We start from the raw sequence: 16,958 nt of genomic DNA, 5'->3' as shown, positions 1-16,958 counted from the left end.
ATAAGTATGTACAACTGTGCTGTAATTTCTAAACGGTTCACCCGCTATGGATAAAAATACCCTCAAATTAAAACTGACAGCCTGTACTTTAACCTCATAGTCACTGTATCATTTCAAATCCAAAGTGCTGGCGTAAAGAGCCAAAACAACAACAAAAAATTCACTGTTCCAATACTTTTGGAGCTCACACCATTTCAGTGAATTATAAACATGGCACCCTTTGAGCTCAAAGAATGCCTATTGTCTTAGAGCTTGACCTTGGAAACTGACCCCACAGCCAGCGTTGAACACGACATTAACCCATCATATTCAATTTGACCTGCTTACATGTACTGGAATGTCCTTTGAAATATCTAGTAGTGTATGATTGTATGCCATGTCCCCAGTGTTGAGCCTAACCAAGTGCATCTTTTACAGGAAGGGTAGGTCAAATCTTTTTGCAATATAAAAGAAATGGTGGCTCCCATTCCAGTGCTTTCTATTGTGTGTCAAAGAGACGAGTCCATACAGTAAGCTAACAAGAGTGCTTGCTGTGGCCAGCAGAGTAGACCAAGCCCATTCAGGTGTAGCAGTAAGAGACTGTAACCTTGCAGAAGGTACTTGTATTAAATGGCTGTCTGCACCCCTCTCCTTATTTACTTTAAGCATAATCAGAATCATTCTCAGCATTTTCTGTTTCCAGTGGTCTTCACATTTCGGGTTGCTCAGCAGTAAGGGTCGGCCGTGGCTCAGGAGACTCGTAGCGTTGGTGGAAGTTCCGTTTCCTTATTTTCTCAGGAGCTTTCCTCCACAGAACAATCTCCTGGTAATAGAGACAATCAACAAGAGTCAGATTTATCCCCTCTTAAGTTATTCTAAAATGTTCATATTGAGAGAAGATGATTGCTTTCAATAATAATAATAATAATAATATAAGCCTAATTCCTCGTTTTGAGTTCAAACTACTGTAATATTTAACTACTGTAATGTTTCTGCCACAGAAATGCACTGAGTGTACAAAACATGAAGAACACCTGCTCTTTCCATGACATAGACTGACCAGGTGAAAGCTATGATCCCTTATTGATGTCACTTTTTAAATCCACTTCAAATCAGTGTAGATGAAGGAGAGGAGACAGGTTAAAGAAGGATTTTTAAGCCTAGAGACAATTGAGACATGGATTGTGTATGTGCCATTCAGAGGATGAATGGGCAAGACAAAATATTTAAGTGCGGGGTATGGTAGTAGGTGCCAAGCGCACCAGTTTGTGTCAAGAACTGCAACGCTGCAGGGTTTTTCACGCTCAACAGTTTCCTGTATGTATCAAAAATGGTCCACCACCCAAAAGACATCCAGCCAACTTGACACAACTGTGGGAAGCATTGGAGTCAACATTGGCTAGCATTCCTGCGGAACGCTTTTGACATCTTGTAGAACCCATGCACCGACAAATTGAGGCTGTTCTTAGGGCAAAAGGGGGGGGTGCAACTCAATATTCAGAAGGTGTTCTTAATGTTTTGTACACTCAGTGTATTTAGTCTTCGAACAAAAACGACAGACAGGTAAATGGCGGTTGGCTTTCAGGTTCTGTACCTGTTGTTTGAAGTATCTCCTGTCCTCCTCATCCACCAGCACCAGGTTGAGGAAGTACCGCACAGAGAACTTCTTGTTGACATCCCTCATGGTGGCTGTGAGGTCGTAGCCAGCCAGAAATAGACGGATGGGAATAGACTCTCCTAAGAGGGAAAGAACACGCATGAAGAGGATTGTGAAACAAGTTAAATGGTAATGGCAAGAAGAGACAGATTTACATGTACACTACAAGTCCTGAAAACATTATGCTGCTTTGGTGGGGTGGAATAACATAAAATAAAATAGATAAAATGAAATAATATTGGGACATTCAGACCAACACCATATTGTGCCTACCTTTCACAGGGGCTCCATCCATAATCTCATACTTGGCAACAGTCTCCATCTCAGTAGTTGTGCTAGGCCCTGGGAAGGAATTTCACATGACCAAATACATCAACTTCACAATGTTCTTAAAACAAAAGCCAAGATTACAGGGCCAGTTTTAGATTTTCACATCATTTGAAAAATCTGGAATTCAATCATTTAAAATAAAATGTATATCATTAAAAAAAGAGCAACACCTTACGCCGTTTAAGTGAACTCTCTCTTCAAGTAAGCCTCATCTCACCTATTCCAGTCATCTCCTTCTTGATCAACTGAAGTTCCATGTGCTGGATTTTGATTCTCACAAGAAGGAAGTAGATTTTACCCACAATGACATCTTTCAAGTGGTACCTGAGAAGACAGATTAGGGTCAGGTCAAAATTAAGTTTAATTTATATACAGTAAGTTCTGAATCTGATACGGATTTTGACACGTGAAAGTGCTACTATGCTATGCTTTTTAAAAGTGGTTTGAATGCATGAATGTCTTATCATGGTACACATCTTACTTGGACTTGTTGTATTCAAACTCTATATGTAGACAGTCTTCAATGCCAACTTCCATCTTGATGGAATTGTTCACATCAGGGTAAGTGGCCAGCTGATGGACAATGAGGTCATACTCTTTCACCAGATCAGACAGTCTCCTCACTATTGTCACTTTGAGGAAATATCTGTAGGAAGTAACAATAGGAGTTATGGATGGCTTACAATGCAAATTAACTTCAAATGACACAGTGCTTATATTCATAACAAGGCAGATGTAGCAATGACAAAAAGCCATCTAATGCAGTTTCACTGATCATCTCAAGCTGTATAGAATAGAATGGTTGGTTCCAGGGACAATGCAGAGAATATCTGGGTATGAGAGAATATTGTGAGCTAACCTTAGTCGGACGTTGGCTCCAACGTAAGACTCATATGGCTTCTCCACCTGCATGAACTCAAAGTCGTAGCTTCGGTTCTGAGTCAACTCCCCTGGCAGGGCAAGCTCCTTTACCAGGTTCACAAACTCATGCGTGTTGCTTTTATCACTGAAAAGCTCTGAAAGACATAGAGCACAAGTTTAAACACTTGTTAGGTTCATCACATCACCACACACAGGAACCTAACATTTCCAATAGGTAAATCCAATGTACTTAGGGACGCATTAATTTCAACAACCGTATAAATAGGGAAGTAGGCCTGAATCGAATAACCTAGATTGTCCTGTATTCAGATTTAAACTTGTGTGTTATTTTATTTGAAGGCTTCCCCAAACTTCCTCAGTCGGTTTGACAGCATTGAACCCTCAGTAATGGTCAAGGAGTCCTCACAGAAACACTTTGCCACCAGGCCAGGGTGTGTGGTGTTGAGTGTGGTCCACTGCAGTTTTCACATGACAAGCACATGCTTTGCTAAGCCTTTTAGCCTAAATGAGACCGACGGTGCACTTGGTTTGTAAACCAATAAACAATGCATGGCTGGTGTTTGAGGTGGTGCGCTGCTGTAAGGTTATAATATCAAAATAGAAATGTACACAAACTCACCAATCTGCCCAACAAACTCAATTCGAATCCCTTGGTGTTCTAGTCTCTTGCCTGTCTGCCTCACATTGAGATTCACCTTAAAAGAAAACACAAAAAAGTTATAGGGTATTGGCATTAGTGATGGGAAGTTCGGCTCTTTTTACTGTCTCAGATCTTTTCGACTCGTTCAGTCAAAATAATAAATATTTCGACTAATTTCGTTCATTTGAGTCAGAGCATGCAGGACCCCCTACCGGCGAACAATAAACTGAAAACTCAAGTCATGATTCTACAAGCCTCTCCTTCACGTCGTTCACCATAGGGGGCTTACTGGAGCTATCATTTGTGACTGAGGCTTGTAAAAGCGTGCTTTAAACAATGTATACTGAACAAAAACATAAAAGCAACATGCAACAATTTGAACAATTTTACTGAGTTACAGTTCATATAAGGAAATCAGTCAATTGAAATAAATTAATTAGGCTCTAATCTATGGATTTCACATGACTGGGCAAGGGTGCAGCCATGGGTGGGCCTGGGAGGGCATAGGCCCACCCACTTGGGAGCCAGGTCCACCCACTGGGGAGCCAGGCCCAGCCAATCAGAATGAGTTTCTCGCCACAAAAGGGCTTTATTACAGTCAGAAATACTCCTCAGTTTCATCAGCTGTCCGGGAGGTTGGTCTCAGACAATCCTGCAGGTGAAGAAGCCGGATGTGGAGGTCCTGGCTTGGTAACACGTGGTCTGCGGTTGTGAGGCAGATTGGACGTACTGGCAAATTCTCTAAAACAACGTTGGATGCGGCTTATGGTAGAGAAATTAACATTACAATCTCTGGCAATAGCTCTGGTGGACATACTTGCAGTCAGCATCCCAATTGCACGCTCCTTCAAAACTTGAGACATCTGTGTCATTGTGTTGTGTGACAAAACTGCACATTTTAGAGTGGCCTTTTGTCCCCAGCACAAGGTGCACTTGTGTAATGATCATGCTGTTTAATCAGCTTCTTGATATGCCACATCGGTCAGGTGAATGGATTATCTTGGCAAAGGAGAAATGCTCACTAACAGGGATGTAAACAAATTTGTGCAAAAATGTGAGATAAATAAGCTTTTTGTGCATATGGAAAATTTCTGGGATCTTTTATTTCAGCCCATGGGAGCAACACTTCACATGTTGCGTTTATATCTTTGTTAAGCATACATTTGTTGATTGGTAGGCATACAAATAAGATTATTTCTTGATACATTTGAAATTAGGTCTAGTTGTGGCCGCAACCGGACTAGATCGTGAACGACTCTTGGCAGAATGCATTGCTTGACTGCCGTGAGCGTGATAAGCACAATATCGTTTGCAAACTGCAGCCCCCCCAAACTATTTGTTCTGGAGTTTGAGTTTGTTGAGCAGAGGCTGTGCATGTGTTGGTTCTATAAAGCTGTGTTCATCATAACATTCAAAAATCTAATTTAATTAATTATTGCACCATGCGATCAATAATCAGTTCTAAAGTTGTCTTTTTCTTCTCTATGCTGCCTGATCCATTTCCCTGCGTGCATATACGACAGACAGTTGTTGGTCGGAGCGCGTCTCTGGAGCCGCTGAGCATATAACAATCCTGCTGTAGGACTCATTGCAGCCAGCAGATCAAACGAATCACTCAGAAAAACGTATCTTGACTCTCAAGTCAGTAAAAAGAGTAGTTGAAAAAGAATGAATCGTTCGCAAACTGCACATCATTAATTGGCAAAGGACACATTGACATACGAAGCAGTCAGGTGCACAGTATTGATCGCCTTCATAATGTCATATCACATGTGTGTGTGTGTGTCAGGGTTTCCGTTAGCCGGTAATTGCCGGCTTTTGGCCGTAAAAAACAAAGAAAAACTATAGGTAGGCAGGCTATCAGCGCGTCACCCACCACCTTAAAATGTGAGCTGGAGGCAGTATTCATGTTGAAAACATACTTCATTGTTTGAAACCTGAATGTTTTACTTCATATTATGAGGAATGTCTTACCTTGCTTGAAAATCCAACCATAGAAAGGTGGAGGCAATTCTTTTTTAAAGACTTCTTAGGTGGCATGTGAGTTTCAAGTTTGAGGAAGCATACAATTTATCAGACCGATCTGCTTGTCAGTTATGATTTTCATATGTGCATTTTCGTGAAACTGTTTCATTTCAATATTAACGTTTTTGTTTCTCAAAATCATTGTCACGTGGTTTGTCAAAAATCGTAATTAAAATTATAAAAATATAAAAGTTAAAATTAAACTACTGCGAGAGCACCAGCCTATGCCATATGGACACATTGATAGGCTACACCGTGATCATTGGCGGTTAAATAGCCTAAATGAGAGCATGGAACCCAGAGATGGCCAATGCAGCTGTTGGCCCATAACTTCCATTGGCAATTAAGTAAAAATACATAAAGAACACAAATAAAAACAGTAGAAAATATACTGATGAAAATTCTGCTTCTTTCAATCACATTCATCTTTCTACTCAGCCTGTCTGCCTCCCTTACTATCTGTCTTGAGCTGTCACTAATGAAGTGCAACGTATCAAATCAATAAACTAGCCTATTCCGGGCCCTCAGAGTTTTCGACGCCAGTGAGCTCGGGACAGACAGCTATTTTTGCCCAAGGGAAAGGTATTTTATTACGTTTACACTGAATATATGATATCAGGTGATTATATTTTTCTCTTTCACACCAAGGCTTGGTGATTATCGAGTGGGAGATTGTTGTAATACCTTTTCAAATAGCCTAATAGGCCTACTGTGAGAAACTACCATTCACAATGGATATTAAAAAAACAGACTGAGAAGCTCAGCTTATTAGTGGTGGACGTGGTGACTAAGACAATCAGAAATCAAACATCCCCAAATCGGCACTTTCCTAGATTTTTCGCGCAGCAGGCCAGGTAGGCTACTTCTATGAGTGCGCGCTCCCTCAGCATTAACAAGATAGAGAAACCATTGCTCATTGCTCACATGGAGCACTCCAAACAAAAGACAATTAGAAAATGTATACTTGTAAATTATGGTTCTGAAATCAACCAAAACTTGTTTCTCACAAGTGTAGAAGGTTGTGAACTCTGCAAACAACGTTTCTCTCCGAGAATGAGAACAGTGAATTACTATGGAATGGGGAATTGATCAAAATAAACAGTCAAAGAACAAACAACTCACAATGAATGCGCAAGAATTGGCTGGTGACAGCTGAGTGGATTCTGGAGAGCTGAGCGCATGCATTCTGGAGAGACACGCTTATAGGTAACTTTGCCCGTCCCCTTCTTCTTGTCTCAACATTTAAAAATTATACTCAAGACACATCTTCACACATTTTTAATGCTTTTCACTGACAGCCGAACCTCAATAATCAGCTAGATCTTTTGCCATTTCTCTCCTGTTATATTGGTTTTCATATTAACTTTCTTTCATTGTACAGAAGCCAAATGCACAATCCTAGTCATATTAGCATCCTAGTTGTTGCATCTTTAGATTCACCTTCTTTCTAAGTTTCTAACTGAGATTTTAATTTCTGTCATATACCGCTTGCTTCAGGTGTCCTGCTTAGAATGGTGTTATCCCTTTTTCCCGCAAATTGCATTTTGGCAAATGTTTGAAAATGGAAACCCTGGTGTGTGTTTGTGTGTGCAATGCTCACCTTCCCAGAGACAGATTCTCCGTCATAAAACAGATAGTTCTTCTCCACTTTCCCATCCTCTGTCTTGAGTTCTGCTGTCTTCCTAGTCTCTGCATCATTGAGTAGGACATCAATTTCACACACAGGACCAAATAAACCACCCAGGAAACTCTGAAAAACAGGAAGACTTTACAATCAACTCAAAAGGCACATACAATCAGAAATAACTAGCTCAATAATGGACTAAAGGAGATTAATGTTCCACCTTAGTCCAAGGACCTTACATGTTCTGCTTGAAGGTCGAATTGGCTCTGGAAGCCAAAAAAGCCAAATACTAATCTAAAACGTGAATCGATTCTCAATTGCAGTACGGTTCTAGAAACATAAATCCCTCTATTTTCAAATCACATCAAAATAATTTGAACAAATGCAAAATACACACTTACTGTACACTGTTTAAACCCGTTTTAACACAGCACTGGTACAGAGTCAATGTGCAGGGTACAGGTTAGTCAAGGTAATTGAGGTAATATGTACATGAAGGTAGCAGTAAAGTGACTATGCATCGATAATAAACAGAGAGTAGCAGCAGCGTATGTGAAGAGAGTGAAGCAATGTGTGTGGCATCAATATGCATGTACACTACAGGTCGAAAGTTTGGACACACCTACTCATTCAAGGGTTTTTATTTTGTACATTGTAGAATAATAGTGAAGACATCAAAACTATGAAATAACACATGGAATCATGTAGTAACCAAAAACATGTTAAACAAATCAAAATATATTTTATATTTGAGATTCTTCAAATAGCCACCCTTTGCCTTGATGAGAGCTTTGCACACTCTTGGCATTCTCTCAACCAGCTTCATGAGGTAGTCACCTGGAATGCATTTCAATTAACATGTGTGCCTTCTTAAAACTTAATTTGTGGAATTTCTTTCCTTCTTAATGCGTTGGAGACAATCAGTTGTGTTGTGACAAGGTAGGGGGGGGGGGGTATACAGACGATAGCCCTATTTGGTAAAAGACCAAGTCCATATTATGGCAAGAACAGCTAAAATAAGCAAAGAGAAATGACAGTCCATCATTACTTTAAGACAGGAAGGTCAGTCAATATGGAACATTTCAAGAACTTTGAAAGTTTCTTCAAGTGCAGTCGCAAAAACCATCAAGCGCTATGATGAAACTGGCTCTCATGAGGAATGCCACAGGAATGGAAGACCCAGAGTTACTCTGCTGCAGAGGATAAGTTCATTAGAGTTACCAGTCTCAGAAATTGCAGCTAAAATAAATGCTTCACAGAGTTCAAGTAACGGACACATCTCAACATCAACTGTTCAGAGGAGACTACGTGAATCAGGCCTTCATGGTCGAATTGCTGCAAAGAAACCACTACTAAAGGACACCAATAAGAAGAAGAAACTTGCTTGGGCCAAGAAACACGAGCAATGGACATTAGAGCGGTGGAAATGTGTCCTTTGGTCTGGAGTCCAAATTTGAGATTTTTGGTTCCAACCGGCGTGTCTTTGTGTGGGTGAATGGATGATCTCTGCATGTGTATTTTCCACCGTTAAGCATGGAGGAGGTGGTGTTATGGTGTGGGGGTGCTTTGCTAGTGACACTCAACCAGCATGGCTACCACAGCATTCTGCAGCGATACGCCATCTCATCTGGTTTGGGCTTATTGGGACTATCATTTGTTTTTCAACAGGACAATGAATAAACACACCTCCAGGCTGTGTAAGGGGTATTTTACCAAGATGGAGAGTGATGGAGTACTGCATCAGATGACCTGGCCTCCAAAATCCCCCGACCTCAACCAAATTGAGATGGTTTGGGATGAGTCAGACCGCAGAGTGAAGGAAAAGCAGCCAACAAGTGCTCAGCATATGTGGGAACTCCTTCAAGACTGTTGGAAAAGCATTCCAGGTGAAGCTGGTTGAGAGAATGCCAAGAGTGTGCAAAGCTGTCATCAAGGCAAAGGGAGGCTATTTGAAGAATCTCAAATATATGTTGATTTGTTTAACACTTTTTTGGTTACTACATGATCCCATGTGTTATTTCATTGTTTTGATGTCTTCACTATTATTCTACAATGTAGAAAATAGTAAAAATAAAGAAAAACCCTTGAATGAGTAGGTGTTCTAAAACTTTTGACCAGTAGTGTATGTGTGTGCATTTTGTGTGTGTGTGTTGGAGCGTCAGTGTAGTATGTGTGAGTGTGTGGTTAGAGTCCCGTGAGTATACTTTGAGCCTGTGCAAGAGAGTCAGTACAAAAAAATAAGAATAAAATAAGGGGGTCAATGCAAATAGTCCGGGTAGCCATTTGATTTACTGTTCAGCAGTCTTATGGCATGGTTAAGGAGCCTTTTTAGTTCCAGACTTGGTGCTCTGGTACGCAAGATAAGGTCCTTACGCTTCCAAAACCATACCGCAAGCGATGTGTTAAAGCTGCAATATGTCACTTTTTGGGGGGACCCGACCAAATTCACATAGAAATGTTCATAATAGATCTGCCATTTGCATTGAAAGCAAGTTTAAGAAGCGGTAAATCTGTTCTTGGTGTGCTATTTCTATGCTTCCTGTTCTTACGTTTTGTTTTTGTCTCTTTTACTTTCGGGTTTTGTACACCAGCTTCAAACAGCTGAACATACAATATTTTTGGATATGGAAAATATATTTCACAGTGGTTTAGATGGTACAATGATTCTGTACCCTATACTTGCTTGTTTTGTCACATAAACTGAAATTAGGCGAACTATTATTTTGCAACCAGGAAATTGCGGAGCGACTTTTGCATAGTTTCTGCGACATCTACCCCAGTATCTACCGAGTCAGATATATTTCCAATGGGGGTGACGTGAATTTATGGGACTGTGATAATTAGCTAGCTAACAACAGATGGGTGTTTTGGCTAGTTTGCTAAATGGCATCATGTCATGAAACATGCTACAGTGAAGACTAATTAACTTAGAAGTGTCATGGGGCTAAAGACAAATTGCACACCTGACAGCTAACGTTATAGCAGTCAACATTTCTCGTGACGTCCAGACAAGACGATGAGCCAGTAACTAGCTATCTAACTAATGCTTTATGTGTAGCTAAATTGGCAGCGTGCGCCGATAATAATCGCAGTGGGAAACGAGAAAAGCGCTACACTAGCCAATTGTCACTAACCAAAACTATCTACCTAGAAAGAACAGTGGGGCTCCGGCCAGGGCCTCCGACCTGTGTTGATAACGTTATATTAGGCTAGCTAGCCGTTAGCTAAGACATAGAAGAAGAAAAAAAACTAAAGGGCCCGAGGATGACAATACCTTGGCTTTAGCACATCTCTATTTATCTATACGTTAAATTGCACGTGCTACTTATTATTTCATTTTGAACTCACCATTTCAGCTGTTTAAACAGTTGTAGACAGCTAGCTAGCCTCCGTGTTGCTAATTCATGTGATGATACAAACTGAAGGAGCAGTGTGTCTGAATACAGACGCAATAATGGCGACACAGAAATTTCAAAATAAAAGTCCAATGTCTAATCATGTCATTTATTTTGCTCCCCTGCTGCTGCAAATCCTAGAAAATTTTAGAAAAGCTGTCTATAACTCTATTTAAAAAAAACGTGTTCTGATAATGAATATTCAATAAATACAGTAAGATCCTACAATTTAATAGTTATCCTATGATTATGACTCCAATTCTCATACCACCTCCAACAGATCCACAGATGTTGCAATCACTATTGCACTCCACACTGCCCAGATCCACAGATGTTGCAATCACTATTGCACGCCACACTGCCCTTTCCCACCTGGACAAAAGGAACACCCACGTAAGAATGCTGTTCATTGACTTCAGCTCAGCATTCAACACCATAGTGCCCTCCAAGCTCATCACGAAGCTTAGGACCCCGGGACTGAACACCTCCCTCTGCAATTGGGCCTGGACTTCCTGATGGGCCGCCCCCAGGTGGTGAGGGTAGGTAGCAACACATCCGCCATGTTAACCGTCAACAAGGGGGCCCCTCAGGGGTGCTTGCTTAGTCCCCTCCTGTACTCCCTGTTCACCAACGACTGCATGGCCGCGCACTACTCCAACACCATCATTAAGTTTGCAGACAACACAACGGTGGTAGGCCTGATCACCAATGACGATGAGACAGCCTATAGGGAGGAGGTCAGAGACCTGGCAGTGTGGTGCAAGGACAACAACCTCCCCCTCAACGTCAGCAAAACAAAGTAGCTGATCGTGGACTACAGCCGCAGTGCCTACTACTATGATTTTTAAGTCGTCGTCGCCAATCTTCTGTCCCTGCTCTGGATAGAGCGGGGCTTCTCCATCTGTCGGAGGCCTGCATCCTGTGAAGCGTGGGAGTTGGCAGATTTCCTCGTCCTTCTCGCCAGCTGTGATTTTGGGCAGCTCCATGGTAAGAAATGTGACCGTTCCTGGTGCAAAAACAATGTCCTATCCCGGAGCTCGAGTAAATTACATTACTAAGCTGCTAACCCATCATATCTGGCCCTGTGCCCTCTCTGAATCGTGGCATTGAACGCTTTAGCAGGATTCTTGCTCTTCACAACTGGCTACGTGATTATTGCAGCTCAATGGGTGTAATTTTTGTTGACAGTTTCGATACCTTTTGGAAATAAAACACGTTTTATATGGAGGATGGGATCCACCCAAATCATTTTGGTTCCTGGATCCTTTCACAGCATTATAAGGCTGTGTTGAGACAATGACTTAGCAATGACCCAAGCCCAGCTCAGCTAATCCCTACCATTGTGACACAGAGTTGTCAAAATGCTTCAGCAAATGTACATTACATCAGGGGCGTCGGTAGACACAACATAAGTAACCTAATTTATGTCCCTCTAACTGCCCTGAATGCCTCTGCTGATCCTACAGCTATTGTATGCAGTAATCATGTGCCTAAGAACCAGATTTATACTGTTAGTACTGAGCCGGTGTGCCCGAGGAGGAAGTCCACTGTGTGCAGCTCACCCTGCACTAACATAAAGAACATGAGCACATCTACTGCTGCTAAGCTTCCCAGTAAAGCAATAAAAACAAGTAAGCATCCCAGAAGAAAAGTGCTCAAAATAGCCCACGTTAACATATGTAGCTTAAGAAACAAGGTTAATGAAATCAATAATTTGCTAGTAACAGATGACATTCATATTCTGACTATCTCTGAAACTCACTTAGATAATACCTTTGATGATACAGTTGAAGCAATACAAGGTTATAACATTTATAGAAAAGATAGAAATGCCAATGGTGGAGGTGTTGCTATTTATACACAGAACCACATTCCTGTGAAGATTAGAGAGGATCTCATGTTAAATACTGTTGACGTAATATGGCTACAGGTTCATCTGCCTCACCTAAAGCCAATTCTGGTGGGAAGCTGCTATATACCACCAGGTGCTAACAGTCAGTTCCTGGATAACGTGTGAAATGCTTGATAATGTATGTGATATGAATAGAGAGGTATACTTTCTGGGTGATTTAAATATTGACTGGCTTTCATCAGGCTGCCCACTCAAGAGAAAGCTTCAAACTGTAACCAGAGCCTGCAACCTGGTTCAGGTTATCAGTCAACCTACCAGGGTAGTTACAAACAGTACAGGAATTAAATCATCAACATGTATTGATCATATCTTTACTAATGCTGCAGAGATTTGTTTGAAAGCAGTATCCAAATCCATTGGATGTAGTGATCACAATATAGTAGACATATCTAGGAAAACCAAAGTTCCAAAGGCTGGGCCAAATATTGTGTATAAGAGGTCATACAATAAGTTTTGTAGTGATTCCTATGTTGTTGATGTAAATAATATATGTTGGTCTGTGGTGTGTAATAAGGAGCAAACAGACACTGCACTTGACACATTTATGAAATTGCTTATTCTAGTTACTAATAAGCATGCACCCATTAAGAAAATGACTGTAAAAACTGTTGAATCCCCGTGGATTGATGAGGAATTGAAAAATTGTATGGTTGAGAGGGATGAGGCAAAAGGAATGGCAAATAAGTCTGGCTGCACAACCGATTGGCGAATGTATTGCAAATTGAGAAATCATGTGACTAAACTGAATAAAAAGAAGAAAAAAAACACAATGACACAAGGATAAATGACATAAAGAATGATAGTAAAAAGCTTTGGAGCACCTTAAATGAAATTTTGGGAAAAAAGGCAAACTCAGCTCCATCATTCATTGAATCAGATGGCTCATTCATCACAAAACCAACTGATATTGCCAACTACTTTAATACTTTTTTCATTGGCAAGATTAGCAAACTTAGGCATGACATGCCAGCAACAATTGCTGACACTACACATACAAGTATATCTGACCAAATTATGAAAGACAAGCATTGTAATTTTGAATTCTGTAAAGTAAGTGTGGAAGAGGTGAAAAAATTATTGTTGTCTATTAACAATGACAAGCCACCGGGGTCTGACAACTTGGATGGAAAATTACTGAGGATAATAGCAGATGATCTTGCCACTCCTATTTGCCATATTTTCAATTTAAGCCTACTAGAATGTGTGTGCCCCAAGGCTTGGAGGGAAGCAAAAGTCATTCCGCTACCTAAGAATAGTAAAGCCCCCTTTACTGGCTCAAATAGCCGACCAATTAGCCTGTTACTAACCCTTAGTAAACTATTGGAAAAAATGGTGTTTGACCAGATACAATGCTATTTTACATTAAACAATTTGACAACAAACTTTCAGCATGCTTATAGAGAAGGACATTGAACAAGCACAGCACTTACACAAATGACTGATGATTGGCTGAGAGAAATTGATGATAAAAAGATTGTGGGGGCTGTTTTGTTAGACTTCAGTGCGGCTTTTGATATTATCGATCATAATCTGCTGCTGGAAAAACGTATGTGTTATGGCTTTACACCCCCTGCTATAATTTTTATTAAAAGTTACTTGTCTAACAGAACACAGAGGGTGTTCTTTAATGGAAGCCTCTCAAACTTAATCCAGGTAGAATCAAGAATTCCCCAGGCCAGCTGTCTAGGCTCCTTACTTTTTTCCATCTTTACTAACGACATGCCACTGGCTTTGAGTAAAGCCAGTGTGTCTATGTATGCAGGTTTGACTCAACACTATACACGTCAGCTACTACAGCAACTGAAATAACTGCAACACTTAACAAAGAGTTGCAGTTAGTTTCGGAATGGGTGGTAAGGAATGAGTTAGTTCTAAATATTTCCTAAACTAAAAGTATTTTATTTGGGTCAAATCATTCACTAAACCCTAAACCTCAACTACCCTTAAAAGTACATGGAGAGCTAACATTAATGACATGCAGTCTCTCCTGGCTTAGAGTGGAAGAGAGATTGACTTCATCACTGCTTGTTTTTGTAAGAGGTGTTGACAAGCTGAATGTACCGAACTGTCTATTTGGAATACTGGTACACAGCTCGGACACCCATACATAACCCACAAGACATGCCACCAGAGGTCTCTTCACAGTCCCCAAGTCCAAAACAGACTATGGGAGGCGCACAGTACTACATAGAGCCATGACTACATGGAACTCTATTCTACATGGAACAGGTAACTGATGCAAGCAGTAGAATCAGATTTTAAAAAACAGGTAAAAATACACCTAATGGAAAAATGGGGACTGTGAAGAGACACACACAAAGGTATAGACACATGCATATGCACACATTGTGATATTGTTGTATGGTGGTATTAAACATTTTGTATTGTAGATAGGTAGTGGTGTAATAATGTTATATGATGTACTGTTTTATATTTTGTTTTATATGTAATGTAAGTGTTTTAATATGTTTGGACCCCAGGAAGAGTAGCTGCTGCCTTGGCAGCAGCTAATCAGGATCCCTAATAACTACAAAAAAAAGAATAATACAGGAAACGGAGGGCCGAGCACGCCCCCATTCACATCGACGGGGCTGTAGTGGAGCGGGTCGAGAGCTTCAAGTTCATCTGTGTCCACAACACTAAGGATCTATCATGGTCCAAACACACCAACACAGTCGTGAAGAGGGCACGACACACCTCTTCCCCCTCAGGAGGCTGAAAAGATTTGGCATGGGTCCTCAGATCCTCAAAATGTTCTACAGCTGCACCATTGAGAGCATCTTGACTGGCTTTATCATTGTTTAGTATGGCAACTGCTTGGCATCCGACCGTAAGGAGCTACAGATGGTAGTGCGTATGGCCCAGTACATCAATGGGGCTGAGCTCCCTGCCATCCAGGACCTCTACAGTCGTGGTCAAAAGTTTTAAGAATGACACAAATACTAATATTCACAAAGTCTGCTGCCTCAGTTTTGATGATGGCAATTTGCATATACTCCAGAATGTCATGAAGAGTGATCAGATGAATTGCAATTAATTGCAAAGTCCCTCTTTGCCATGAAAATGAACTTAATCCCCAAAAAACATTTCCACTGCATTTCATCCCTGCCACAAAAGGACCAGCTGCCATCATGTCAGTGATTCTCTCGTTAACACAGGTGAGAGTGTTGACGAGGACAAGGCTGGAGATCACTCTGTCATGCTGATTGAGTTAGAATAACAGACTGGAAGCTTTAAAAGGAGGGTGGTGCTTGAAATCATAGTTCTTCCTCTGTTAACCATGGTTACCTGCAAGGAAACACGTGCTGTCATCATTGCTTTGCACAAAAAGGGCTTCACGGGCAAGGATATTGCTGCTAGTAAGACTGCACCTAAATCAACCATTTATCGGATCATCAAGAACTTCATGGAGAGAGGTTCAATTGTTGTGAAGAAGGCGTCAGGGCGCCCAAGAAAGTCCAGCAAGCACCAGGACCGTCTCCTGCTGTCGGGGTGCTTTGCTGCAGGAGGGACTGGTGCACTTCACAAAATAGATGGCATTATTAGGAAGGAAAATTATGTGGATATATTGAAGCAACATCTCAAGACATCAGTCAGGAAGTTAAAGCTTGGTCGCAAATGGGTCTTCCAAATGGACAATGACCCCAAGCATACTTCGGAAGCTTGTGGAAGGCTACCCGAAACATTTGACCCAAGTTACTAATTGAGTGTATGTTAACTTCTGACCCACTGGGAATGTGATGAAATAAATAAAAGCTGAAATAAATCATTCTCTCTACTATTATTCTGACATTTAACATTCTTAAAATAAAGTGGTGATCCTAACTGACCTCAGACAGGGACTTTTTACTAGGATTAAATGTCAGGAAATGTGAAAAACTGAGTTTAAATGTATTTGGCTAAGGTGTATGTAAACGTCCGACTTCAACTGTATTACCTAAATTACCTCTACCTCGTACTGCTGCATATTGACTCGGTACCGGTACTCCTTGTATATATTCTCGTTATTTTATTGTGTTACTATTTCCTTTTTTATTTTTAGCAAATGTTTCTTACTTTTTTACTTTGCATTGTTGGGAACAGGTTTGTAAGCAAGCTTTTCACGGTAATCTACACCTGTTGTATTCGGTTCATGTGACAAATAACATTTTATTTTATTTGAAAAGGTGAAGGTAGCAGATGTATTACATTTTTTATGAATTCTTTATTTAGTCAGGTTATCACATTGTGAATGAGATCTCTTTTCGAAGTGTCACCTGAGTATGAAAATAATAATAACTAAGGAGCTTGCATAGGCTAAAAATCACTTTCACCTTGAATGGAGCATTCAAGAACATGAATATGTAAATGAACGTGCACTTTTTGCAGATGACAATACATTTCTGAAGGTTTTGGCAATATCTCTATTGTTTAAAGTAACTTTCTTTAGAAGAGGTTTAGATCATCGCTATTCATGTCTCTTGACTTTCATACATATAGCACTGTTTGACCATCCATTGTTACTCAGTAAACTT

The 16,958-nt window shown here is 40.6% G+C and overlaps 1 protein-coding gene across 1 annotated transcript; it reads right to left on the bottom strand.

Annotated features, from left to right (window-relative positions):
* Window positions 1-112: 112 nt before the first annotated feature.
* On the bottom strand, window positions 113-10,581 carry vps26a (VPS26, retromer complex component A). Its single transcript, XM_041888352.2, has 9 exons — window positions 10,486-10,581; window positions 7,114-7,263; window positions 3,468-3,543; window positions 2,826-2,982; window positions 2,448-2,612; window positions 2,184-2,290; window positions 1,910-1,978; window positions 1,574-1,716; window positions 113-802 (listed from the first exon to the last, which is right to left on the bottom strand). Exons 1-9 carry the CDS (start codon window positions 10,486-10,488, stop codon window positions 689-691), a joined length of 984 nt encoding a protein of 327 aa, XP_041744286.1. The 5' UTR covers window positions 10,489-10,581; the 3' UTR covers window positions 113-688.
* Window positions 10,582-16,958: the final 6,377 nt, after the last annotated feature.

The sequence above is a fragment of the Coregonus clupeaformis genome, chromosome 1 (assembly GCF_020615455.1).
Source record: "Coregonus clupeaformis isolate EN_2021a chromosome 1, ASM2061545v1, whole genome shotgun sequence".
Lineage (NCBI taxonomy): Eukaryota > Metazoa > Chordata > Actinopteri > Salmoniformes > Salmonidae > Coregonus > Coregonus clupeaformis.
This window is presented reverse-complemented; position numbering and strand designations above follow the sequence as displayed.